Here is a 26,133-nt window from a genome sequence, read left to right on the forward strand (position 1 = left end):
CTGTATCTAGAATATCTTATATTTTACTTTCAATGAAGAACGAGAAAACTCACGAATTTGCGAAAGACCAAAGGACTAGTACATAAAATTAAATCTGTTGCTGTTACTGTTTTTAGATTGAGGACAGGTCAGTTTGAACGGCCAACTGAACGGCCGTTCTGAAACTGAACGGCCAAAACCCGTTCAGTTATACATAAATGGGGGATAGTTAATTTACAGCCCATTTGCATAAATGGGCTTGCCTTTTTGTGATATTTAGAATGAGTGTGATGATGTTAGGTATATTCTCGTGAAGTGCAGAAATATGAAGCACACAATTGTGTTTAGAAACCAAATTATGAAGTATTTTGGTGCATTTACAATGGGAGCAATCCTAAGTTTGTGCTGTTGCATTGGTGATTTCTCTTTTTTCATTATACTAAAGCCCGTAATTCAAGCAAGATCATTCTGTACAATGTACTAATGCTCTTCCGAAATATCTTAAGTGTTGATGTGGCCTGTGCCAAAGTCTTATGTGTGTGTTTCTCAAAGTAATGTGGCTTCGTAAACCCAAGTTTTAAAAGAGAATCGCACGTATATGAGTGGTTCATTCGCTCAAACGTCAACTAAACAACAAACACACATACACAAGGCCAAAAGACAAATTTTCAGGACTGTCGCAAATATATTTGGGAGTAGCCTTTTAAGATTCTTCCATTGAAGAGTGTTTTATAGCCGAAAATCTCAATTTCATACGGTTTCACTTCAAACTTAAACTGAAATAATGACTAACCTGGAACGGTTTATGTTTTTAAACGTATTTCACTTGTAATTTAAAAATGATTAATTTTAATAGGCAATGTGGGAAATGTTAAAGATATAAGTATTGATGCTTTAATAATCCTAAAAAATCATTAGATTTTTCATTTGCCTCCATTTTTATCAATTCGACTATGATTGTGCAGAAGCTAAAACAGTAAATATGCTAACTAACCATATTCACAAAATTTGAAACACAGTAAATTTTGGGTTGTTGCAGCTGTCAACTTACTTCCAACTAGAACAAAATTTAATTTCCATTAAACAAAATTAACTTTTTGTTCAACCTAGAACACCCTCTTCTTCTTTTTCTTTTTCAGCTGAAGTGTGCTTTTCAGTCGAGACTATTCAGCCCTTTTCCTTTCGACTCATTCTGCGAGATGGACAGAGCTACTGAGTTGGTTTTTCTTTATTTATCTTGAATTTGCTCATATTTCTTGCAGTAAATCTTTTGATAGTAGAAGTTGAAATATAAGAAGATAAATAGTGATTTCTGAGCTCTTTGTGCAGGTATAGTCAGCTAGACTCTTGGATGATAGTGAAATTTTGTGGTGTCTGAAGCATTCTAACATCTTACATTGCAGGGTATACTGTGAAGACATCAGCATATTACATTCAAACAGGCAATGGCCAATTGTTTCATTTTTAAATTACAAGACCTGCAAAGGGGGGAAGAGGGAACTTCGCCACTTGAATCAGGGAACAGATATGAAAACGCCTAAATATATTCCTGGATATACTCTTCTTCTTCTTCTTATTCAGCAGACGGGCTTTTCAGTCAACACTATTCAGCCCTTTTCCTTTTGACTCACTCTGTGAGATGGACAGAGTTATAAATTTTTTTTTTCAATTTTCATCTTCTTCTTTTTAAAGTTTACTTTGAATTTGCTGCAAGACGGTAATTTATATTTGGAACGTAAATAAGTTTTCAGGCGATTTTCTACCTTTTGGCATGCCGAATATTAAGCATATAGAAGGCTTTTTCATATATTCCATTCGACTTAGACCTAGGCTGGATTAAGGTCCAGAAGATTAAATATTTAAACAAAGTAAACAAGTAACAACGAAATAAACAAACAAAAGTAAACAACAGTAACAGCACACGTAGCCTTATCTTTTGATTAAAGATCTGTCAGATCTTTTAAGTTAGGTTTGTTCTGCCTAATACAATTTAGCATAAACTGCTCTGAACATAATGGATGGCAATAAAATCATTGCAAGGTCTCTTGCTCAGCAGGTTAGCCACTTTCATTTATTAAGAATCTAACTGTTGTCCTAGGGCTATTTCAAAGCTGTCAAATAATTAAAGAGAATTATGTGAACAGGGCCTAGCCTATTCATAGGCTCTTCAAGGTTTTATAGATAAGGTACCTTAGGAGCAAGGTGAGCACATTGGCTATTCTTATGATCTTTTCAGAAGTCGTAGGCTAATCCTTTAAATCATTAATCCAGTTCAATGAGTGACATCAAATCCTCTGTTTTTGGCAGAAGAAATGGGTTAAGAAAAGTGGTTAAAAAAGTAGCCCACAAAATAATTAGGCTATAAATAAATTCATGTGAAATTTCTGAGTGATTTAATATTGACATAGCTAAGAAATAGACACACCTTTTGAATTAGAATTTCACCTAAAATCCAAATAGGGTAAAATTCTGGTTAATTGACTTCTTGCTATCTCAGAAAGGGTTTAGGCTAGGAAAATGAAACTTTCAGCAATGAGTCTACAGGTTCTAAGTATGTCCTGGGAAGGTATTTTGAAGTACCTACCTCCACTCCTTCTCCCTCTAGGGGGCCCTGACTTTTGATTACCTTAAAAATTACTTTAAATAGCAGCTTGGAGCAATATAAGGATTATCCATCCTTGTGATGCTCCATGAGAAAAAAAAAATTCATTTGGTGTAGATTGTGGCTGTTAGATTAGACTCTTGTGGAGGACTCTGCAGCTTCCCAATTGTAAAGGAACTCCTGGCAGAGCCATCCCCTATCAAGGTGGGACTTGAACATGTCAATTGAAGTAGCAGAAACTGTTTCTTCAGAGAGCTGGTTCCACATATTGATGATTCTTTGGCTGAAGAAGTGGCTTCTATGTCTACTCATGGAATGCTGCATGGAGAGCTTCAAAGAATGTCCTCTAGTACCAGAATGCAAGGGCTTTGCAAAGAGACTGGGAAGGGTATTTTTAGAGAGGATTTTTTTGGTTAAAATAATGTCACCCCTTTTCCATCAGTATGTCAGCATTGGCAGCTTCAAATGATGTAGTCTTTCTTTGTATGGAAATTTATTCATGTTGGTAACCATCTTAGTGGCACAACACTGGACATCCTCAAGCAACTTCCTATCTTTTTTGAAGAAAGGGGCTGCCAATGACATTCCAACCTCCAGGTGTGGATGTACAAGTGCCTTATATAACTTCATAAGAACTCTAGGGTGTCGGCTGGAGATGGTTCTTTTTATGATACCAAGGGTTTTATTTGCAGAAGATGAAACAGACTTAGCATGGCTGCTAAACTTTAATTGGTGATCTAGAATAACCCCAAGATCTCTTTCATCAGAAACAGCAGAAAGGAAGTTGTCTTGAAGGAAATACTTATGATGCTTGTTATTTTTGCCAAAATGAATTACATGGCATTTTGATGACCTTTAACAATATGTGTGTTATAAATGTGAAATGTTGCAAAATACATCTTCTGCTTAATTGAAGTGCAACAAAATTGTTTTCAGCTTCATAACTTTGCTTAATCCCATTTTGTAAGGTTTTAAAGATATGCAAATACATTTCCTAAATTTTGAAAAAAACCATTGATATGGTTCAAAATTCTACTCAAATAACAGAAATTGCATTTTCAGAACTAAAGGCAGCAAAAAAGCAACTAGTAACTGAAAATTAAGGTAAAATGTTGTTTTGTCAAAATTTCAATAGGTAACCTGTCATGTAGGCAAATTTCAGGGCCCTCTAGAGGGAGGAGGAGTGGAGGTGGGTACTTTAAAATACCTTCCCAGGACAAACTTTAGCCTGTAGACCCATCCCTGAAAGTTTCATTTTCCTTGCCTAAACCCTTTCCAAGATAGCAAGAAGTCAATTAACTAGAATTTTACCTCCAAATAGGCCTATAGTGTTCATTTCTTATATATACCTAAATATATTGAAAGGAATGCCAGTGGATATAATCCTGCTGGATCTAGCCAAAGCTTTTGACAAAGTTTGTCACTGCTACCTCTTTCACAGGCTGCATATCCTGTCTCTTAATCCACAAGTGATCAGTTGGACTGAGAATTTTCTGAGGGACAGAACAAAGCAAGTGAAAGTGACCAATGGACCAAACAGTCATGGATTCTCTGATGAAGTCAAAGTCACCAGCAGGGTCCCTCAGGGCAGAATCCTAGGCCCTACCCTGTTCAATATATACATAAATAAGCTAGCCCTTATTGCCAGTAACAAAACCACTCTTTTTGTGGACAATTCAAAACTTATAGGTCCTGCCAACACCCCTTTTGCCCTCCAAACTGATCTCAACAATCCCTCCAAACTGATCTCAACCACATGTGCTCCTGGGTCAAAAGATGGTTGCTAGAATTCAACACTGAAAAATGCCAGGTCATACACTTTGGATGCAACAACCCCAAGCAACAATACCTTATGACCCAAAACCCTGGGAGTCACCACATACTAGAGTATGTTCAGGAGGAGAGAGACATTGGAGTTGTTGTAGACTCCCAGTTAAATATCAGCTCCCACTCATAGAAGATCTCAGTCAATGCTAGCAGCACCCTAGGCATCATTAAACACAGCACTACCAGCAAAAGTAGACTTGTAATCACCAAGCTCTACAAAGGACTAGTAAGACCAAGATTAGAGACCATCCTGGCCACCTGTTGATTCAAAAAGGATAAGGTAGTTCTTGAGCAAATCCAACAAAGGGCCACTAAGCTGATTGCTGGTATGGAAAACAAGCCCTACAGTGAATGGCTGAGGAAACTCAACCTCCCCTCTTTAGTCTACAGGTGGAAACATGGGGACATGATTCTGGTGCACAAACTCCTCTCTAGCAATCAAGAAAATGAGCTCCTGGAGATCAACCCCTCTCACATAACACAAGGACACCCAAAAAAAATCTGCAAACTTCATGAAAGGACTAGATCAATCAATTTATTTATAACCCATCTACAAAAAAGAGGGCAGAATGCCCTTAAGATGGAGTAATATGAGAAAAATAAAATAAAAACAAGCTACCAATAAATACAAATCAACATGAACAAACAATTAAATAAGTAATGCTGACCATGGGTGAGACACTATCAACATAGAAGAACAAAAATCATGAAGCCTTTTATCAATAATAGATGTAGGAGAAACTAGGCAGAATTTGTTCATTAAGTAACTATTTCTAGTCCAAGGAGGGTAACTGAGAAGGAATTCAGCATAACAAAAATATACTCTACAAACAGATAGTTTCTGAGGTTCACTAAAAAACTGCCAAACCGGACAAAGAGAAAGGAGATGAGGTACAACTAGGCTATTATAAATTTTCACCAGATTGAATTTATCAATGTGTTTAATATTAGATACAATTGAAGCATAAGCAATTCTCAGTTTTTTCTTCAAATTTTCAAGGGATAATTTAACAGTTTCTTTCATATTTTTTCCAATAGGCATTCCAAGGTAAACTAATTTTTTAGAAAGGGGGACTTGAACATTAGCTAAAGATAAAAAAATAGGGCCATTTGTCTCTTTAAGATTGAAAGCTACAACAGCAGTTTTTTCAACATTGAAAGAAAGCCCAATATTTTTATATTCATTGTAAAGCTGATTAAACGCGTTTTCACATCCACTAAAAGTACGGCTTAGATTCAAAACGTCATCTGCAAAAGTTATTAAAGACAAGTTAAATCCATGGTGAATACAACTAAAATTAACAGAATTTTGGGCATTTAAAACGGAGTTATTAAATAAAGAAGGTGAGGTAAGGCCACCTTGACGTACTCCTTTCAAGATATCAAAAAGGGAAGATCCCCCTTTAACTTTGCCTTAAGGTGATGGTACATATACAGAAGGCACTTTACTATACAAAAATTTACCCCTCTTTTATGTGCTTCAAATAAAACTTGGGAAAAAATGCAAGAATCGAAAGCACAAGCAACATCTAAAGCACTAAGGATAATATGGGATCTACTTCTTTCTGCATCAGCAAGAACATTCATTAAAGCAAAAAGGGCATGCTCCCAGCTAATACCTTTTTGGTAACCAAACTGGTGGGATGGGACATAACATTTAGAAGCAATTTCATCCAAAATAACTGACTTAAACAATTTAAAAATAGTTCAAGAAACTGTTATAGGTTGGAACAAATTACACACAGTAAAATCCTTTTTGCCTTTTTTTGGGATAGGGGTTATTTGACCAACTGTAAATTGATAAGGAACAACTCCAGAGCTTTGAAGGGCTCTCTGCAATTTTATGAGCGTTTTTCTCAATAAGATCAACCCTATTTTTTTTTAACACTTTAGCAAAAAACATTTAGAACGTAGCCGCAAACCATTTATAGTCCCAGACTTAGGCCTGCCGCAATCCTTCCAAATATTCAGCCAAATTTTAGAAGACTTGCACATGAAAATAAGGGAAGGGTTTTTTGACCAACCCTGAACTTGAGAGCCTTTCCTAATACACTTGCATGGGACAGCTGAAGCTTCAGCACACTTTAATGCATGGTTAATTTCAGCTAGATAGGTGGTAAGTCTGATGGCTATTTCTTTTTGACTAAGGCCCACCTGCGCACACAACAAATGAAAGGGTACCTTTATTTTATTTAATATTCTGTCACATTCAAAACAAAACATCTTGCAGTTAACTTCTTTCCAGTCTTTTATATAAAACCACTTTTTATCTGGCTGTTTAGGGGCATGAAATGAAGCATTTATTTTCAAATTTATTGGAAGGTGATCTGAATAAAAGCCATCACAAATTACCTTGACAGTTTCACAGGGGAAAGATGCAATAAAATGATCAAGGTTAGAAGTTACTGACAGGACACCAATAAACGTGAAAGTTTCTGTTTTGTCAGCAACTGAGTAGGAAGGGGGGAGGGAATTCAGAAGGAGTTGAGTTCTTGGCAATGAACTGTCTGTTAAGTTACAATTAAAGTCTCCTGCAATCAAAACTCAAGCATTTGGACGCTTTGAAACTCCCTTCACAAAACTCGCTAGCTTTTTACAAGCATTTATGAATTTATTCTCTGATTGCAAAGAGCAGTAATTAGTTGGCAGGTTCTTCTCAAACCAAATTGTGAACCTCTAGAGCAACCTCAAGGAGAACACTGTTTCTGCTGAATCAACAGATGTGTTCAAATGCTGTCTGGATGCTGAGTGTAGTGGCAAACCATGGAGATTTGACTGGGATGCACCAGAATCTAATCAACCACATATGCAACTGTCATCACAAGGAGTGATTCAACAGGTTCAAAAGTCCTTATTTCACTCCAAGCCAAGGGAATATATGCTGAGTTTCTGTAAAAAATGCCCCTTTCTTCAAATTTAAAAATGGAAAAACATTGTGTATATGTATGCCTAGTGGACCTTCTGATTTATTGGTGATACTTTGCCTATGAAAATTATGCTGCCATCAAGAAAAGTTTCAGCAGCATGCTGCCAGTACCATTAGCAAGACATTCTGCTGTTCTGCTGACATTCTGCTATTCATTTAGCCTTATTTGTTTGCTGTGATTGATTGATTTTGGTGTGCTAAGTAAGCTAATGTGCCAAGTTACTTTGTAAAGTAACTAAGTTAGTAAGTAACCAAGTTACCAAGTTAATTTGAGTCCAGGGGGCCTGGACTCAGAAACTTCTCAGGATTTTCTGAAACAGCTTATTTTTTCCTGATAGTAGTCCTCTTGAATTCCTACAGCATAGTTTTTTTGGAAATTTTGTTTGATGGTTTATTTGAACAGGCTCACAGCAATAAAAATCTTCTCCTTTACTTATCCTAAAAATTAAGGTATCTCAATGAAAATGCACCACCAGGTTCAGCATATCAGAGAACCCTACTATTTAGGTTTCACACTCCCATCTGCAAAATCTACTTTTTTTTTTCCAGATGTCCACAGATGCATGTTTTTTTCCCAAGGGGTGGTTATATTGAACCAATGGTCCTAGAAGATTTGCAGAGGTCTAAAATAGACAAATGTAAAAGTTTTTTGTCCTCTCTTTAAGTGAAGAAAAAGAAAGGAGGGCATTTAGTCCTCCTCACACGTCCCTTTCCCCAAAGTCATACAATCAAAATTTTGAAATGGCTGTTTTGCTTAACATAGCTGAAAGATCCAATAACTATATGTCTAGGGATGACAAGAAGTAGAATTTGCCTTTCTTTCTTTTTTTCCTTTAACATTAACATGATCTTTACATTAATTAAGAGCTTTTTTTTCTGCTATACAATTATGAAGGGTTATTATACTTTTAGTTAACAGATAACCAATGCAATAACACAAAGCAATAAAATATTAAGGAACAGAAAAATTGGATGGCTTGAATGAACTGTGAGTGCAGAAGCTGCCTGTTACCAATACAGCTCTTTCTACTCTTTATTGCTTTCTTCTGCACTAGAGAACTCTATAACTCTATCTCAGTATTGTATTAATCAGAGAATTAATCTAATTTCTTTCCAAGTCATATATGCTGAATATGCTAAATGCACTCATAATCAGTAAACTTAAAGCTTGAGTTCAATCTTATAAAATGCAGTCCAATCTTTGACATAGGATCAAAGTATCTAAATCACAGATGGAATCAATTTCGGATGGATTTAATCTAAGACAAGTGTTGTAAAGCAGAATAATTTTATTTAAGTGATATGGGATTTTATGCTAACTTTTATTTAGGTTTAAATGTCAAAAGATAAGTTTTCCTAGATTTTAGTCAGCCAGTCCTAAGGAGGCCTATCTTGGTTCCAGCTATCAGCTAATCTGAACTATTGAGGCCTAAATCATATCCAGTATTAGTAATCTACTGCCCATGTTTATGATCAATACATTTTAATCAAAACTTCATCTGAAATCAGTCATAGTCAGAGTATTGAAGGTATTATGGTCAACCTGGTCACTAAATAACCTAGAAAACAACTTCAATCGTTAGTTTTAGAGCTTCACAAGGAGGAATCCTTAGATTGCCCCAAGCTGCAGTTTAGGGTAGTTATCCTAGGAAATTAAAAAAAATCTTTTAGTCAAGGCAGTTGAAGCATGTAGTTCTATGGAAATTTCAAAAGCCTCCAAAATAGTAGCAACGGTGTCTACTTTTGTAGAAGTAAGCAAGAGCTTATGATGGGTTTTCTGATTTCATAGTCTATAAAAAAGACTTTTACAAGATTACTTCTAACTCAAAGGTCAAATTGTTGACTGCTGAGTGATGAGTGTGCACGTAGTGTCTTGCGATCTAGTTCAATGTTCCCTGAAAGTTTCAGCTATATGCGCTCAAATGTTTCTGAAATATTGCAGATATGCCTATCTGCCAATCTGGATGCACATAGTGTTATTTGATCTAGTTCTATATTCCTCTTAACATTCCCTGAAAATTTCAACTTAATGTCTTTACATGCTCCTGAATTGTGGCAGATATGCTGTTTCAACTGCTTAACTGCAACCCTTAACTGCTCCTGAGATATTCCAGATATGCTCTTTGACAGCCTGGACGCACATAGTGCCCTTGATTTATTTCAACATCTCCTAGAATTTTCAATTTAGTACCCTTAGATATTCATAATATACTACAGATGTGTCTGATAACCTGGATGCACATAGTGTATTTACTTTTTATTCAGTATCCCCCTCAACTTTCTGAAGGTTTAAGTAAATTTCCTTAACGATTCCTAGATATTTTTGATATGCCTTTTGACTGCACATAGAGTCTTTTGATTTAGTTTAACATGCTCTGAAAGCTACAAAATCTTAGCTGTTTCTGATATATTGCAGATATGCTCTTTTGACAACCTGGATCCACATAGTGTCTTTTCGTTTGGTTCAACCACACCCTAAAAATTTTAACTTATAATCTTAGCAATTCCTAAGATATTGGAGATATGCCCTTTGATAGCCTGCATGCAAATAATGTCTTCATTTAGTTGAATTTTTCCCTCAACATTCTGTGAAAGTTTCACCCTAATACTCTATTTTTGGGCCATCTAGAGTCAAACAAGCCCCCTTTTTGTAATAGTAAAACCTATACATAAGAAACAGGCAACTTGAATAATTTACTGCCCTTGCACCAGAGGCTGTAAAGGCTTTTGTTATCACTGGAGACAAAATTATTGAACATTTTCACTACTTTAAGCAAAATGGTTTTCTCTAATCTGTGATTGGATGCCTGTGTTTTTTTTTTGGTTCTAGGTATTTACCCTTCTGCTATTACATCCTCCCGGAAAATACCCCCCCCCCTGCCCCAAGGAAAATACTTCCAGATAATACCACCTGCAAAATATCCCCACGGAAAATACGCCCCCCCCCTTAGAAATCCCTTCCCCATGGAAAATAAGGCATTCCAAATTTCAGAAATTTATTTGAGTTTTGTTTTTTTGAATTTCCATAGGGGAAGAAATTTTGGTACTTGTGTGTTATGCTAAAAAGGATATGAGAGAGGATCTATTTAAAACATAAAGAAACCTTCTTCATAATCCATTTCATTAGCTATGCTCATTTTTCATTTGCTTATGGTCCATCATAAAGTTTGTTAAGAATTTTGTTGACAATTGTAGGCTAGGAAACATCAACTATTGGACCTTTGTCTCTTAACAGATTCGAGACTGATAATATTGAAAATAAGCTAATGGAATTTAGTCCTTGCTTTGGTACAAAAAAGTTGAAAATTGCTGTCACTTGGCCCAATAGTTCCTAGGGAAACCTCCTTTGCTAGGAAGTAAAGTCTTCACTCTCATAGAATTGAATAATTTCAACAACATCCGTCAGGTATTGAAACTATTTATTTTTCCTTTTCTGGAATTATTGTTAATGTTCTAACATTTCACTTATTACTGCCATCTATTTGGGATATATTGAATGTTTTTTTTTCATATTTAGATGTGAACTATTATGTATTTTTAGTTTGTTTTCTTTATTATTTTTAACCAGCATAAGCTTAGATTAGTGCCATTTTATATTTCACATATATGACTTCCTATTAATTTATTTTTTCATAAATTTGAATTTTGCAATCACTAGTGATAGTAAAAATCTGGATTCAAGGTAATTTGTTTTTGTGCTAATAGGCATGTCGAGTACTGATGTTACTTAAATTATTTATGTTGTTGTTGAATGTTTCGTCAACTGGATTGCCCTAGGGGGCAAAAATATACCTGAGTCGGGCCAAGAATTTAAGTTACGAAATATGCATGACATTTGATAATTTGTACGTAAACTGAAAAGTATTTCTATCTAAAAAAAATCATCATAAACTTGAATATGGCAACAATCAGTTATCTCGAAGGTATTGCCAGTTGCCCATAATACCAGATCGTCAGCGTACTGTAGATTGGTATGTGGGAGGTTCATGTCCCACAGAAAAAGTGAAAATAGGAGGCAGCTCAGGACTGCACCCTGTGGAAGGCCTTTGGTTATTGAAGTTTTGGGTGAAGAGGCTGAACCTACACAAACAATGAAACTTCGGTTTTCTATAAAGGATTTTATGAAGGATACAAGTTTGGGGGGTAGTCCAAGGTTTGTAAGTTTAACTAATAGAATCTGGTGGTCAACATTATCATAAGCTCCTTCAAAATCTAGGAATGCAGCAGTTAAGACATTATTTTTTGATAGGGATTCATTTATTGCATTTGTTAACACTATGAAAGCATCTGTTGATGAGTGGTGTTTCCTGAAGCCAGTTTGAGTATGAGGTATCAGATTATTCTTCTCAACAAACCAAAGCAGTCGATGGTAAATCATTTTCTCCATTAATTTTCCCAGCACTGGGGTAATCATTATGGGTCTATATGACTGAGGGTCATGTTTAGGTTTATTTTTCTTTAAAATTGGTATGAGAGATGAACATTTCCAGATATTAGGGAATGTGGATGTAGCCCATGCATGGTTATAGCAATTTAGGAGCTCCTGTTTGTACAAAGGGGAAAGATTCTTTATCCATATAGGGTGTATATTATCATAGCTACTTGTAGCATTGGCCTTGATATGCTGAATTGCATTATTTAATTCATGTATCGAGAAGGGATGGTTTATATATTCTGAACCTGGTCGGGGCTGGTAAATAGGATTTGTCATGATTTGTGTGGTGATATTTTGGTTTTTTGATGTTAGCTTTTTTGAGAAAAGGGAGGCAAATAATTTTGCCTTATCAGTGTCGTTATCATAGTGGGAATTCTCATGTATTAGTTCATACATAAGAGGGTTGGAGGATGTTTTTTTCCCACAGATTTTGCTTATAAGTCTATGTATTCTTGGCTCAGATGTTTCTCTGGAAAGATTATTTGCAAAATTATTCCAATAATTATATTTGGCATTAGTTATTGTTCTCTTGAGGTTAGCCTCTGCTTGTAATTTACTTAAATATGTGTCAGGGGATGGTTTTCTTAGGTATGCTCTCCTAGTTGCATTTTTTATTCTCCACATAATTTGGCAATCTTTTGTCCACCATGCTTTAGGGGTGTGTTTAGGGATGGTTTTCCTAGGTGAAGTTCTGGGGATAGCTTGATTAGCTGCATTTGTTAATATTGATGTCATAGCTTCAGCACACGTGTCAGCAGTTACAACTGAGGTATGAGATTTCTGGGTTAAACTTAGGACTTCTTCATTAAGCTTATTTCTAAACATAGTCCAATTTGCTTTGGTGTTGACATATTTAGGGATATGTGGGAGAATGTTGGCTGGTTCATTTAAAGAGGATACTATTGCAAAATGGTCAGTGCATAGATTTTCAATTTTCTTAATATAAATTTTATTTAGTATATTTATTGAAACAATTTGTAGGTCAATAGTTGAAAATTTACCACTTTTGGGGTTAAAATATGTATTTAGATTAGGAGGGGTAGCAATTGCTAAATCGGCATTATTTGAAATCAATCTTTCAATGAGCTTACCAGCTTTATTTGCTGGCTTATCCCCCCACAGAAGACTGTGGGCATTAAAATCCCCGCAGATGATTATGTTTTTTAGCATATTAGAATTAGTAATATAAGTGAAAAAATCCATGGCATCTGTAGTCTGGCCATTGGGGTTATAAAGACTTAATATGTATGTTTTTGTATTATTTATCCAAACATTGATGCCAATAACATCAACATCATTTGAAAAATCTGGGAAATTAATACCGCAGAATTTAATATTATTATTTAAAATTATAGCTACGCCACCTCCTTTTCTCTGAGAAGACCTATCCTTTCTCAGGATAGTATATCCTGGAAACTTTGTTTGTTGGTTATTAGTCAAATGGGTTTCTTGAAGGCAAGCAATATCAATGGAATTTTTATTCATAAAAGATAAAAGTTCATTTAACTTATTTTCTGAAAGTGATCTTACATTCCACTGAAGTATTGAAATATGCTGCTTTGTTGTTTTAATTTTCATTTTGCTGTGTATCAATCTTTAGCTTTGCTAGGAGCAGAGCAAGATCTTTTTCTGCTTGGATATGCATGTGATTGGGTAGGTACAACTTTGCCAATTCGCTTATTATTTTTGCTTTTTGTGGTTGTTTTAGGTTCATTGACTGTACTGCATTAGAATTTAGTATAAATAGGCACATGTTAGGTGTTAATTCATTTGGATATTCATCTGGCTTTTTGTTGATAATTTGATTAATACCCGTTAATACTTCTGATTCATTTCTACTCGGGAGAGGTGGCCATTCTGATATTCTATCATTACTTGTAGAGGCTGGAAGGTTTGTCCAGGGTGAACCTCTTTTATAGGAATGTGAGCTTGGTTGCTTTGAGGAAGGAGTCTTATTGGGGGTGCTTGATGCTTTTGGTAGAATGGTTGGTCTGTGGGTGAGAGGGTTGGGTGGTTTCATAAAGTTTTTGGTCAGGTGTGATTGAGCTGCATTTGCTTCCATTGCTGCAAAAGGGTAAGGTATGTTTTTTTCTGTTGCTATTTGGAGTGTTAGTGCTCGTTTTTTATATACAGGGCATAAAGTTTTATTAGTAGAATCGTGGGGACCATTGCAGTTGATACATTTTGGCTGATTGTTTTTACAATTTATCATTCCAGTGGGGTGGGAGTTTTTACAAGAATTGCATTCATGTAATGTTTCACTGCATGTGTTTTTTGTGTGTCCTAGTCTTAGACATTTTTGGCATTGGATAGGTTTTGGCTTGTAGGGCTTGTGGGGTTTCCTTTGTCCAAATAGGAATATCTGATCCAGGTTATTATTTTCTTCTCTTAGTGTGAATAAGAAAGACTTGCTTAACTTTTGGCCATTGGCATCTGGTTTACCCAATTGGGTTACATCAGCTACTGGGATTGGGTTACCAGTTCTGTCAGAGAGTCCTTCTTTTAGATCCTGAATAGGAATTTCTGGAGGGATGTTATACACTACTATTTTAGTTGGGTTTTGGTTTGGGGACCAGAGAACAGATTTTATTGGTATGTTAAGAAGAGATTTTGAATTCTGTAATATGTCTGCTGATTTAGAATCTTGAAGGGCTATTAGCAGAGATCCATCACGGTTAATGTTTAATGAAAACATTGATTTTAACATTTTAAAGATTGCAACCCTCAAAAGAGCTACCTTTTTTATCTCAAAGGGGGTATCTGGAGTGATTTTTAAGTAAATTCCAAGGTTTTGTGAGGGGAATGTTGGATTATGGGAAGGGGTATTATTTTTGATTGGTGAAATCTTTTTCCTTTTTTTTGAGTTTCTTGATAGGACCTCTTGAAATTCATTTTCAGTCTCATCCTGTATTGTGACATACGCCCCGACTTCCACCATTGTATTATTCAATGACCCCTCATGTGAGCTTTGAGAAAGTTGACTTGACCAGCCAAGGGGTTGAATGTTTTCAGTGGTACTTGGGGTAGGGTCAGGGGGGATTTTTTTAGGTGGTGTTCTATGCATTGCCTATTGGAATAAGCTTTAATACAATCAAAAAAAAGAAGGGAAAAATTGATAATATAAAACCAGACTGTCTGCCGCTCTTTCAAAGGGAGGACTTCACCATCCACAAAAAAACACTATAGTGTTGTCTAGAAGATGGTTTGGTATAAGATTGGTTCAACTGACTGCTGATAAATCTGGGTAAATATCACAAGAACTTTTATTATAAATTTCTTTAAGCGTTGCTGTTGCTGTTGCTGTTGCGCCTAAATATATTCCTGGATATACTCTTCTTCTTCTTCTTATTCAGCAGACGGGCTTTTCAGTCAACACTATTCAGCCCTTTTCCTTTTGACTCACTCTGTGAGATGGACAGAGCTATAAATTTTTTTTTCAATTTTCATCTTCTTCTTTTTAAAGTTTACTTTGAATTTGCTGCAAGACGGTAATTTATATTTGGAACGTAAATAAGTTTTCAGGCGATTTTCTACCTTTTGGCATGCCGAATATTAAGCATATAGAAGGCTTTTTCATATATTCCATTCGACTGAGACCTAGGCTGGATTAAGGTCCAGAAGATTAAATATTTAAACAAAGTAAACAAGTAACAACGAAATAAACAAACAAAAGTAAACAACAGTAACAGCACACGTAGCCTTATCTTTTGATTAAAGATATTTTAAGTTAGGTTTGTTCTGCCTAATACAATTTAGCATAAACTGCTCTGAACATAATGGATGGCAATAAAATCATTGCAAGGTCTCTTGCTCAGCAGGTTAGTCACTTTCATTTATTAAGAATCTAACTGTTGTCCTAGGGCTATTTCAAAGCTGTCAAATAATTAAAGAGAATTATGTGAACAGGGCCTAGCCTATTCATAGGCTCTTCAAGGTTTTATAGATAAGGTACCTTAGGAGCAAGGTGAGCACATTGGCTATTCTTATGATCTTTTCAGAAGTCATAGGCTAATCCTTTAAATCATTAATCCAGTTCAATGAGTGACATCAAATCCTCTGTTTTTGGCAGAAGAAATGGATTAAGAAAAGTGGTTAAAAAAGTAGCCCACAAAATAATTAGGCTATAAATAAATTCATGTGAAATTTCTGAGTGATTTAATATTGACATAGCTAAGAAATAGACACACCTTTTGAATTAGAATTTCACCTAAAATCCAAATAGGGTAAAATTCTAGTTAATTGACTTCTTGCTATCTCAGAAAGGGTTTAGGTTAGGAAAATGAAACTTTCAGCAATGAGTCTACAGGTTCTAAGTATGTCCTGGGAAGGTATTTTGAAGTACCTACCTCTACTCCTTCTCCCTCTAGGGGGCCCTGACTTTTGATTACCTTAAAAATTACTTTAAATAGCAGCTTGGAGCAATATAAGGATTATCCATCCTTGTGATGCTCCATGAGAAAAAAAAATTCATTTGGTGTAGATTGTGGCTGTTAGATTAGACTCTTGTGGAGGACTCTGCAGCTTCCCAATTGTAAAGGAACTCCTGGCAGAGCCATCCCCTATCAAGGTGGGACTTGAACATGTCAATTGAAGTAGCAGAAACTGTTTCTTCAGAGAGCTGGTTCCACATATTGATGATTCTTTGGCTGAAGAAGTGGCTTCTATGTCTACTCATGGAATGCTGCATGGAGAGCTTCAAAGAATGTCCTCTAGTACCAGAATACAAGGGCTTTGCAAAGAGACTGGGAAGGGTATTTTTAGAGAGGATTTTTTTGGTTAAAATAATGTCACCCCTTTTCCATCAGTATGTCAGGATTGGTAGCTTCAAATGATGTTGTCTTTCTTTGTATGGAAATTTATTCATGTTGGTAACCATCTTAGTGGCACAACACTGGACATCCTCAAGCAACTTCCTATCTTTTTTGAAGAAAGGGGCTGCCAATGACATTCCAACCTCCAGGTGTGGATGTACAAGTGCCTTATATAACTTCATAAGAACTCTAGGGTGTCGGCTGGAGATGGTTCTTTTTATGATACCAAGGGTTTTATTTGCAGAAGATGAAACAGACTTAGCATGGCTGCTAAACTTTAATTGATGATCTAGAATAACCCCAAGATCTCTTTCATCAGAAACAGCAGAAAGGAAGTTGTCTTGAAGGAAATACTTATGATGCTTGTTATTTTTGCCAAAATGAATTACATGGCATTTTGATGACCTTTAACAATATGTGTGTTATAAATGTGAAACATTGCAAAATACATCTTCTGCTTAATTGAAGTGCAACAAAATTGTTTTCAGCTTCATAACTTTGCTTAATCCCATTTTGTAAGGTTTTAAAGATATGCAAATACATTTCCTAAATTTTGAAAAAAACCATTGATATGGTTCAAAATTCTACTCAAATAACAGAAATTGCATTTTCAGAACTAAAGGCAGCAAAAAAGCAACTAGTAACTGAAAATTAAGGTAAAATGTTGTTTTGTCAAAATTTCAATAGGTATAGACCTGTCATGTAGGCAAATTTCAGGGCCCTCTAGAGGGAGGAGGAGTGGAGGTGGGTACTTTAAAATACCTTCCCAGGACAAACTTTAGCCTGTAGACCCATCCCTGAAAGTTTTATTTTCCTTGCCTAAACCCTTTCCAAGATAGCAAGAAGTCAATTAACTAGAATTTTACCTCCAAATAGGCCTATAGTGTTCATTTCTTATATATACCTAAATATATTGAAAGGAATGCCTTTGATATAATCCTGCTGGATCTAGCCAAAGCTTTTGACAAAGTTTGTCACTGCTACCTCTTTCACAGGCTGCATATCCTGTCTCTTAATCCACAAGTGATCAGTTGGACTGAGAATTTTCTGAGGGACAGAACAAAGCAAGTGAAAGTGACCACAGGACCAAACAGTCATGGATTCTCTGATGAAGTCAAAGTCACCAGCAGGGTCCCTCAGGGCAGAATCCTAGGCCCTACCCTGTTCAATATATACATAAATAAGCTAGCCCTTATTGCCAGTAACAAAACCACTCTTTATGTGGACAATTCAAAACTTATAGGTCCTGCCAACACCCCTTTTGCCCTCCAAACTGATCTCAACAATCCCTCCAAACTGATATAGATGGTTGCTAGAATTCAACACTGAAAAATGCCAGGTCATACACTTTTGATGCAACAACCCCAAGCAACAATACCTTATGACCCAAAACCCTGGGAGTCACCACATACTAGAGTATGTTCAGGAGGAGAGAGACATTGGAGTTGTTGTAGACTCCCAGTTGAATATCAGCTCCCACTCATAGAAGATCTCAGTCAATGCTAGCAGCACCCTAGGCATCATTAAACACAGCACTACCAGCAAAAGTAGACTTGTAATCACCAAGCTCTACAAAGGACTAGTAAGACCAAGATTAGAGACCATCCTGGCCACCTGTTGATTCAAAAAGGATAAGGTAGTTCTTGAGCAAATCCAACAAAGGGCCACTAAGCTGATTGCTGGTATGGAAAACAAGCCCTACAGTGAATGGCTGAGGAAACTCAACCTCCCCTCTTTAGTCTACAGGTGGAAACATGGGGACATGATTCTGGTGCACAAACTCCTCTCTAGCAATCAAGAAAATGAGCTCCTTGAGATCAACCCCTCTCACATAACACAAGGACACCCAAAAAAAATCTGCAAACTTCATGAAAGGACTAGATCAATCAATTTATTTATAACCCATCTACAAAAAAGAGGGCAGAATGCCCTTAAGATGGAGTAATATGAGAAAAATAAAATAAAAACAAGCTACCAATAAATACAAATCAACATGAACAAACGATTAAATAAGTAATGCTGACCATGGGTGAGACACTATCAACATAGAAGAACAAAAATCATGAAGCCTTTTATCAATAATAGATGTAGGAGAAACTAGGCAGAATTTGTTCATTAAGTAACTATTTCTAGTCCAAGGAGGGTAACTGAGAAAGAATTCAGCATAACAAAAATATACTCTACAAACAGATAGTTTCTGAGGTTCACTAAAAAACTGCCAAACCGGACAAAGAGAAAGGAGATGAGGTACAACTAGGCTATTATAAATTTTCACCAGATTGAATTTATCAATGTGTTTAATATTAGATACAATTGAAGCATAAGCAATTCTCAGTTTTTTCTTCAAATTTTCAAGGGATAATTTAACAGTTTCTTTCATATTTTTTCCAATAGGCATTCCAAGGTAAACTAATTTTTTAGAAAGGGGGACTTGAACATTAGCTAAAGATAAAAAAATAGGGCCATTTGTCTCTTTAAGATTGAAAGCTACAACAGCAGTTTTTTCAACATTGAAAGAAAGCCCAATATTTTTATATTCATTGTAAAGCTGATTAAACGCGTTTTCACATCCACTAAAAGTACGGCTTAGATTCAAAACGTCATCTGCAAAAGTTATTAAAGACAAGTTAAATCCATGGTGAATACAACTAAAATTAACAGAATTTTGGGCATTTAAAACGGAGTTATTAAATAAAGAAGGTGAGGTAAGGCCACCTTGACGTACTCCTTTCAAGATATCAAAAAGGGAAGATCCCCCTTTAACTTTGCCTTAAGGTGATGGTACATATACAGAAGGCACTTTACTATACAAAAATTTACCCCTCTTTTATGTGCTTCAAATAAAACTTGGGAAAAAATGCAAGAATCGAAAGCACAAGCAACATCTAAAGCACTAAGGATAATATGGGATCTACTTCTTTCTGCATCAGCAAGAACATTCATTAAAGCAAAAAGGGCATGCTCCCAGCTAATACCTTTTTGGTAACCAAACTGGTGGGATGGGACATAACATTTAGAAGCAATTTCATCCAAAATAACTGACTTAAACAATTTAAAAATAGTTCAAGAAACTGTTATAGGTTGGAACAAATTACACACAGTAAAATCCTTTTTGCCTTTTTTTGGGATAGGGGTTATTTGACCAACTGTAAATTGATAAGGAACAACTCCAGAGCTTTGAAGGGCTCTCTGCAATTTTATGAGCGTTTTTCTCAATAAGATCAACCCTATTTTTTTTTAACACTTTAGCAAAAAACATTTAGAACGTAGCCGCAAACCATTTATAGTCCCAGACTTAGGCCTGCCGCAATCCTTCCAAATATTCAGCCAAATTTTAGAAGACTTGCACATGAAAATAAGGGAAGGGTTTTTTGACCAACCCTGAACTTGAGAGCCTTTCCTAATACACTTGCATGGGACAGCTGAAGCTTCAGCACACTTTAATGCATGGTTAATTTCAGCTAGATAGGTGGTAAGTCTGATGGCTATTTCTTTTTGACTAAGGCCCACATGCGCACACAACAAATGAAAGGGTACCTTTATTTTATTTAATATTCTGTCACATTCAAAACAAAACATCTTGCAGTTAACTTCTTTCCAGTCTTTTATATAAAACCACTTTTTATCTGGCTGTTTAGGGGCATGAAATGAAGCATTTATTTTCAAATTTATTGGAAGGTGATCTGAATAAAAGCCATCACAAATTACCTTGACAGTTTCACAGGGGAAAGATGCAATAAAATGATCAAGGTTAGAAGTTACTGACAGGACACCAATAAACGTGAAAGTTTCTGTTTTGTCAGCAACTGAGTAGGAAGGGGGGAGGGAATTCAGAAGGAGTTGAGTTCTTGGCAATGAACTGTCTGTTAAGTTACAATTAAAGTCTCCTGCAATCAAAACTCAAGCATTTGGACGCTTTGAAACTCCCTTCACAAAACTCGCTAGCTTTTTACAAGCATTTATGAATTTATTCTCTGATTGCAAAGAGCAGTAATTAGTTGGCAGGTTCTTCTCAAACCAAATTGTGAACCTCTAGAGCAACCTCAAGGAGAACACTGTTTCTGCTGAATCAACAGATGTGTTCAAATGCTGTCTGGATGCTGAGTGTAGTGGCAAACCATGGAGATTTGACTGGGATGCACCAGAATCTAATCAACCACATATGCAACTGTCATCACAAGGAGTGATTCAACAGGTTCAAAAGTCCTTATTTCACTCCAAGCCAAGGGAATATATGCTGAGTTTCTGTAAAAAATGCCCCTTTCTTCAAATTTAAAAATGGAAAAACATTGTGTATATGTATGCCTAGTGGACCTTCTGATTTATTGGTGATACTTTGCCTATGAAAATTATGCTGCCATCAAGAAAAGTTTCAGCAGCATGCTGCCAGTACCATTAGCAAGACATTCTGCTGTTCTGCTGACATTCTGCTATTCATTTAGCCTTATTTGTTTGCTGTGATTGATTGATTTTGGTGTGCTAAGTAAGCTAATGTGCCAAGTTACTTTGTAAAGTAACTAAGTTAGTAAGTAACCAAGTTACCAAGTTAATTTGAGTCCAGGGGGCCTGGACTCAGAAACTTCTCAAGATTTTCTGAAACAGCTTATTTTTTCCTGATAGTAGTCCTCTTGAATTCCTACAGCATAGTTTTTTTGGAAATTTTGTTTGATGGTTTATTTGAACAGGCTCACAGCAATAAAAATCTTCTCCTTTACTTATCCTAAAAATTAAGGTATCTCAATGAAAATGCACCACCAGGTTCAGCATATCAGAGAACCCTACTATTTAGGTTTCACACTCCCATCTGCAAAATCTACTTTTTTTTTTCCAGATGTCCACAGATGCATGTTTTTTTCCCAAGGGGTGGTTATATTGAACCAATGGTCCTAGAAGATTTGCAGAGGTCTAAAATAGACAAATGTAAAAGTTTTTTGTCCTCTCTTTAAGTGAAGAAAAAGAAAGGAGGGCATTTAGTCCTCCTCACACGTCCCTTTCCCCAAAGTCATACAATCAAAATTTTGAAATGGCTGTTTTGCTTAACATAGCTGAAAGATCCAATAACTATATGTCTAGGGATGACAAGAAGTAGAATTTGCCTTTCTTTCTTTTTTTCCTTTAACATTAACATGATCTTTACATTAATTAAGAGCTTTTTTTTCTGCTATACAATTATGAAGGGTTATTATACTTTTAGTTAACAGATAACCAATGCAATAACACAAAGCAATAAAATATTAAGGAACAGAAAAATTGGATGGCTTGAATGAACTGTGAGTGCAGAAGCTGCCTGTTACCAATACAGCTCTTTCTACTCTTTATTGCTTTTTTCTGCACTAGAGAACTCTATAACTCTATCTCAGTATTGTATTAATCAGAGAATTAATCTAATTTCTTTCCAAGTCATATATGCTGAATATGCTAAATGCACTCATAATCAGTAAACTTAAAGCTTGAGTTCAATCTTATAAAATGCAGTCCAATCTTTGACATAGGATCAAAGTATCTAAATCACAGATGGAATCAATTTCGGATGGATTTAATCTAAGACAAGTGTTGTAAAGCAGAATAATTTTATTTAAGTGATATGGGATTTTATGCTAACTTTTATTTAGGTTTAAATGTCAAAAGATAAGTTTTCCTAGATTTTAGTCAGCCAGTCCTAAGGAGGCCTATCTTGGTTCCAGCTATCAGCTAATCTCAACTATTGAGGCCTAAATCATATCCAGTATTAGTAATCTACTGCCCATGTTTATGATCAGTACATTTTAATCCAAACTTCATCTGAAATCAGTCATAGTCAAAATATTGAAGGTATTATAGTCAACCTGGTCACTAAATAACCTAGAAAACAACTTCAATCGTTAGTTTTAGAGCTTCACAAGGAGGAATCCTTAGATTGCCCCAAGCTGCAGTTTAGGGTAGTTATCCTAGGAAATTAAAAAAAATCTTTTATTCAAGGCAGTTGAAGCATGTAGTTCTATGGAAATTTCAAAAGCCTCCAAAATAGTAGCAAAGGTGTCTACTTTTGTAGAAGTAAGCAAGAGCTTATGATGGGTTTTTTGATTTCATAGTCTATAAAAAAGACTTTTACAAAATTACTTCTAACTCAAAGGTCAAATTGTTGACTGCTGAGTGATGAGTGTGCACATAGTGTCTTGTGATCTAGTTCAATGTTCCTTGAAAGTTTCAGCTATATGCGCTCATATGTTTCTGAAATATTGCAGATATGCCTATCTGCCAATCTGGATGCACATAGTGTTATATGATCTAGTTCTATATCCCTCTTAACATTCCCTGAAAATTTCAACTGCTTAACTGCAACCCTTAACTGCTCCTGAGATATTCCAGATATGCTCTTTGACAGCCTGGATGCACATAGTGCCCTTGATTTATTTCAACATCTTGTAGAATTTTCAATTTAGTACCCTTAGATGTCCCTGGAAGCACATAATGTATTTACTTTTTCTTCAATATCCCCCTCAACTCCCTGAAGGTTTAAGTAAATTTCTTTAACGATTCCTGAGATATTTTTGATATGCCTTTTAACTGCACGTAGTGTCTTTTGATTAGTTTAACATGCTCTGAAAGCTTCAAAATCTTAGCTGTTTCTGAGATACTGCAGATATGCTCTTTTGACAACCTGGATCCACATAGTGTCTTTTTGTTTGGTTCAACCACACCCTAAAAATTTTAACTTATAATCTTAGCAATTCCTAAGATATTGGAGATATGCCCCTTTGATAGCCTGCATGCAAATAATGTCTTCATTTAGTTGAATTTCGCCCTCAACATTCTGTGAAAGTTTCACCCTAATACTCTATTTTTTGGGCCATCTAGAGTCAAACAAGCCCCCTTTTTGTAATAGTAAAACCTATACATAAGAAACAGGCAACTTGAATAATTTACTGTCCTTGCACCAGAGGCTGTAAAGGCTTTTGTTATCACTGGAGACATAATTATTGAACATTTTCACTACTTTAAGCAAAATTGTTTTCTCTAATCTGTGATTGGATGCCTGTGTTTTTTTTTGGTTCTAGGTATTTACCCTTCTGCTATTACATCCTCCCGGGAAATACGCCCCCCCCTGCCCCAAGGAAAATACTTCCAGATAATACCACCTGCAAAATACCCCCCCCCCCTTTAGAAAACCCTTCCCCATGGAAAATAAGGCATTCCAAATTTCAGAATTTTATTAGAGTTTTGTTTTTTTGAATTTCCATAGGGGAAGAAATTTTGGTACTTGTGTGTTATGCTAAAAAGGATATGAGAGAGGATCTATTTAAAACATAAAGAAACCTTCTTCATCATCCATTTCATTAGCTATGCTCATTTTTCATTTGCTTATGGTCCATCATAAAGTTTGTTAAGAATTTTGTTGACAATTGTAGGCTAGGAAACATCAACTATTGGACCTTTGTCTCTTAACAGATTCGAGACTGATAATATTGAAAATAAGCTAATGGAATTTAGTCCTTGCTTTGGTACAAAAAAGTTGAAAATTGCTGTCACTTGGCCCAATAGTTCCTGCAAAGGGAAACCTCCTTTGCTAGGAAGCAAACCTCCTAAGCAAAGGGAAACCTCCTTCCTAGCAAAGGGAAACCTCCTTTGCTAGGAAGTAAAGTCTTCACTCTCATAGAATTGAATAATTTCAACAACATCCATCAGGTATTGAAACTATTTATTTTTCCTTTTCTGGAATTATTGTTTTAATGTTCTAACATTTCACTTATTACTGCCATCTATTTGGGATATATTGAATGTTTTTTTTTCATATTTAGATGTGAACTATTATGTATTTTTAGTTTGTTTTCTTTATTATTTTTAACCAGCATAAGCTTAGATTAGTGCCATTTTATATTTCACATTTATGACTTCCTATTAATTTATTTTTTCATAAATTTGAACTTGGCAATCACTAGTGATAGTAAAAATCTGGATTCAAGGTAATTTGTTTTTGTGCTATTAGGCGTGTCGAGTACTGATGTTACTTAAGTTATTTATGTTGTTGTTGAATGTTTCGTCAACTGGATTGCCCTAGGGGGCAAAAATATACCTGAGTCGGGCCAAGAATTTAAGTTACGAAATATGCATGACATTTGATAATTTGTACGTAAACTGAAAAGTATTTCTATCTAAAAAAAATCATCATAAACTTGAATATGGCAACAATCAGTTATGATATAGTTTTAACCCAGTGGACATAAATGCCGTAGGCAGCTGTATTAAAATGCTCATTATCTTAAAGCCAGGTTTGTTGATATCTATCATTTACACTAAGTATGACATTATAGTACACATTTTTTTCAAAGTAACTTAAGATAATCATTTGATTTTGTGGTGATTGGCAAATTGAGTACTGATGTTATGTAAATAATTCAAGCTGTTTTTGAATGTTTCATCAACAGGAGTGTCCTAGAGGACCCAAAATATTGCTGAATTGGGACCAAAATCTAGCAGTTCATAATTTATATTTTTAAAACCGACCTGAATTAGAGGTTTTATTTTAGCTGAAGCATTTTCTAAGAGGATGCAAACAAATATAATAAATGTAAGAGCGGATCTAGAGCAAAGTCTTGGGAGGGGGCTAATGTAACAAGGGTGCCATTGGCGATGAACAGGTATATAATGTTATTGTGACAGCTCATTAAGCAAAATCAGGAGGGGACATGTGACAAGGGTGCCAATAATTGACCCAATTAACAAATTTATTTAAAACAAAGTAAATGAAAGAAAAAAAAGGAATGATGGCGCAAGAAAAATCCAGAAAAAACACCTCCCTGTCCCTCTGCCGCCAGTGACAATAAGCATATTTTAAATAAAATATGACAAATACATAAATAAGTAATATAATAAATGTAAACAAATAAAGCAATTGTTATCCTTTTCATCCAATTTTCAATTCTCTATTTTAGGGAGTTCAATATGCCTTTGGTATTGTGGGTATTCCTGTTATAGACTTGGCAATGGCGTTCCAGCTGGAGGGTATTAAATATATTGGCTTTAGGAATGAACAAGCTGCTTGTTATGCTGCACAAGCAATTGGCTACATTACTAGAAAGCCAGCTGTTTGCCTTACTGTCTCAGGCCCAGGCCTTCTACATGTAATTGGGGGAATGTCTAATGCTCAATCAAATTGTTGGTAAGTATTCAACAATTCCTTTTTAATTGTTCATTAAAATTATTAGCCTTGGTTTTTAACAACTATTAAATGTGTATTTCCAACAAACCATTTGTTGCCTATAACAATTATAGGAAACAATGTTCTGTTATTCTGTTAGAAAAAAGAAAGTATTGACTGATAGAGGTATACTAGGTCAACCTCTTATGGAGGGTGGGGGAGGATTGATTTAATTATGCCTCCAATTAAACCTGATAAGAAGCTTGTGGGTAAAAAACAACATGTTTTTTCCCAAGGTTGTTCCTAGTCATATACTATCTATTTTTTTTTATGTTCAGAGGGGGCATTTACCCCCTTGAGTGGTGGTAAAATCAGTGCTTCAAATGATGCCTTGTATAAAATGTTAAGATTCAGAATTATAAAGAAAAGCAGGTA

At 35.6% G+C, this 26,133-nt stretch overlaps 1 protein-coding gene across 2 annotated transcripts in view; it reads left to right on the forward strand.

The window, feature by feature from the left end:
• The first annotated feature begins 1,792 nt into the window (after positions 1–1,792).
• The window catches only part of LOC136026541 (2-hydroxyacyl-CoA lyase 1-like), a 63,055-nt gene continuing 38,714 nt past the window's right edge, over positions 1,793–26,133 (forward strand). Inside the window, exons 1-2 of one of the 2 annotated variants that reach the window (XM_065703224.1) lie at positions 1,793–2,035; positions 25,493–25,719. In XM_065703224.1, coding sequence (XP_065559296.1) covers positions 1,994–2,035; positions 25,493–25,719 — 269 coding nt within the window. In that variant the 5' untranslated portion in view covers positions 1,793–1,993. Of the gene's footprint in view, positions 2,036–15,348; positions 15,588–25,492; positions 25,720–26,133 lie in introns of those variants that run through there. The other variant, XM_065703223.1, reaches the window with a different exon arrangement.

The sequence above is a fragment of the Artemia franciscana genome, chromosome 4 (assembly GCF_032884065.1).
Source record: "Artemia franciscana chromosome 4, ASM3288406v1, whole genome shotgun sequence".
NCBI lineage: Eukaryota > Metazoa > Arthropoda > Branchiopoda > Anostraca > Artemiidae > Artemia > Artemia franciscana.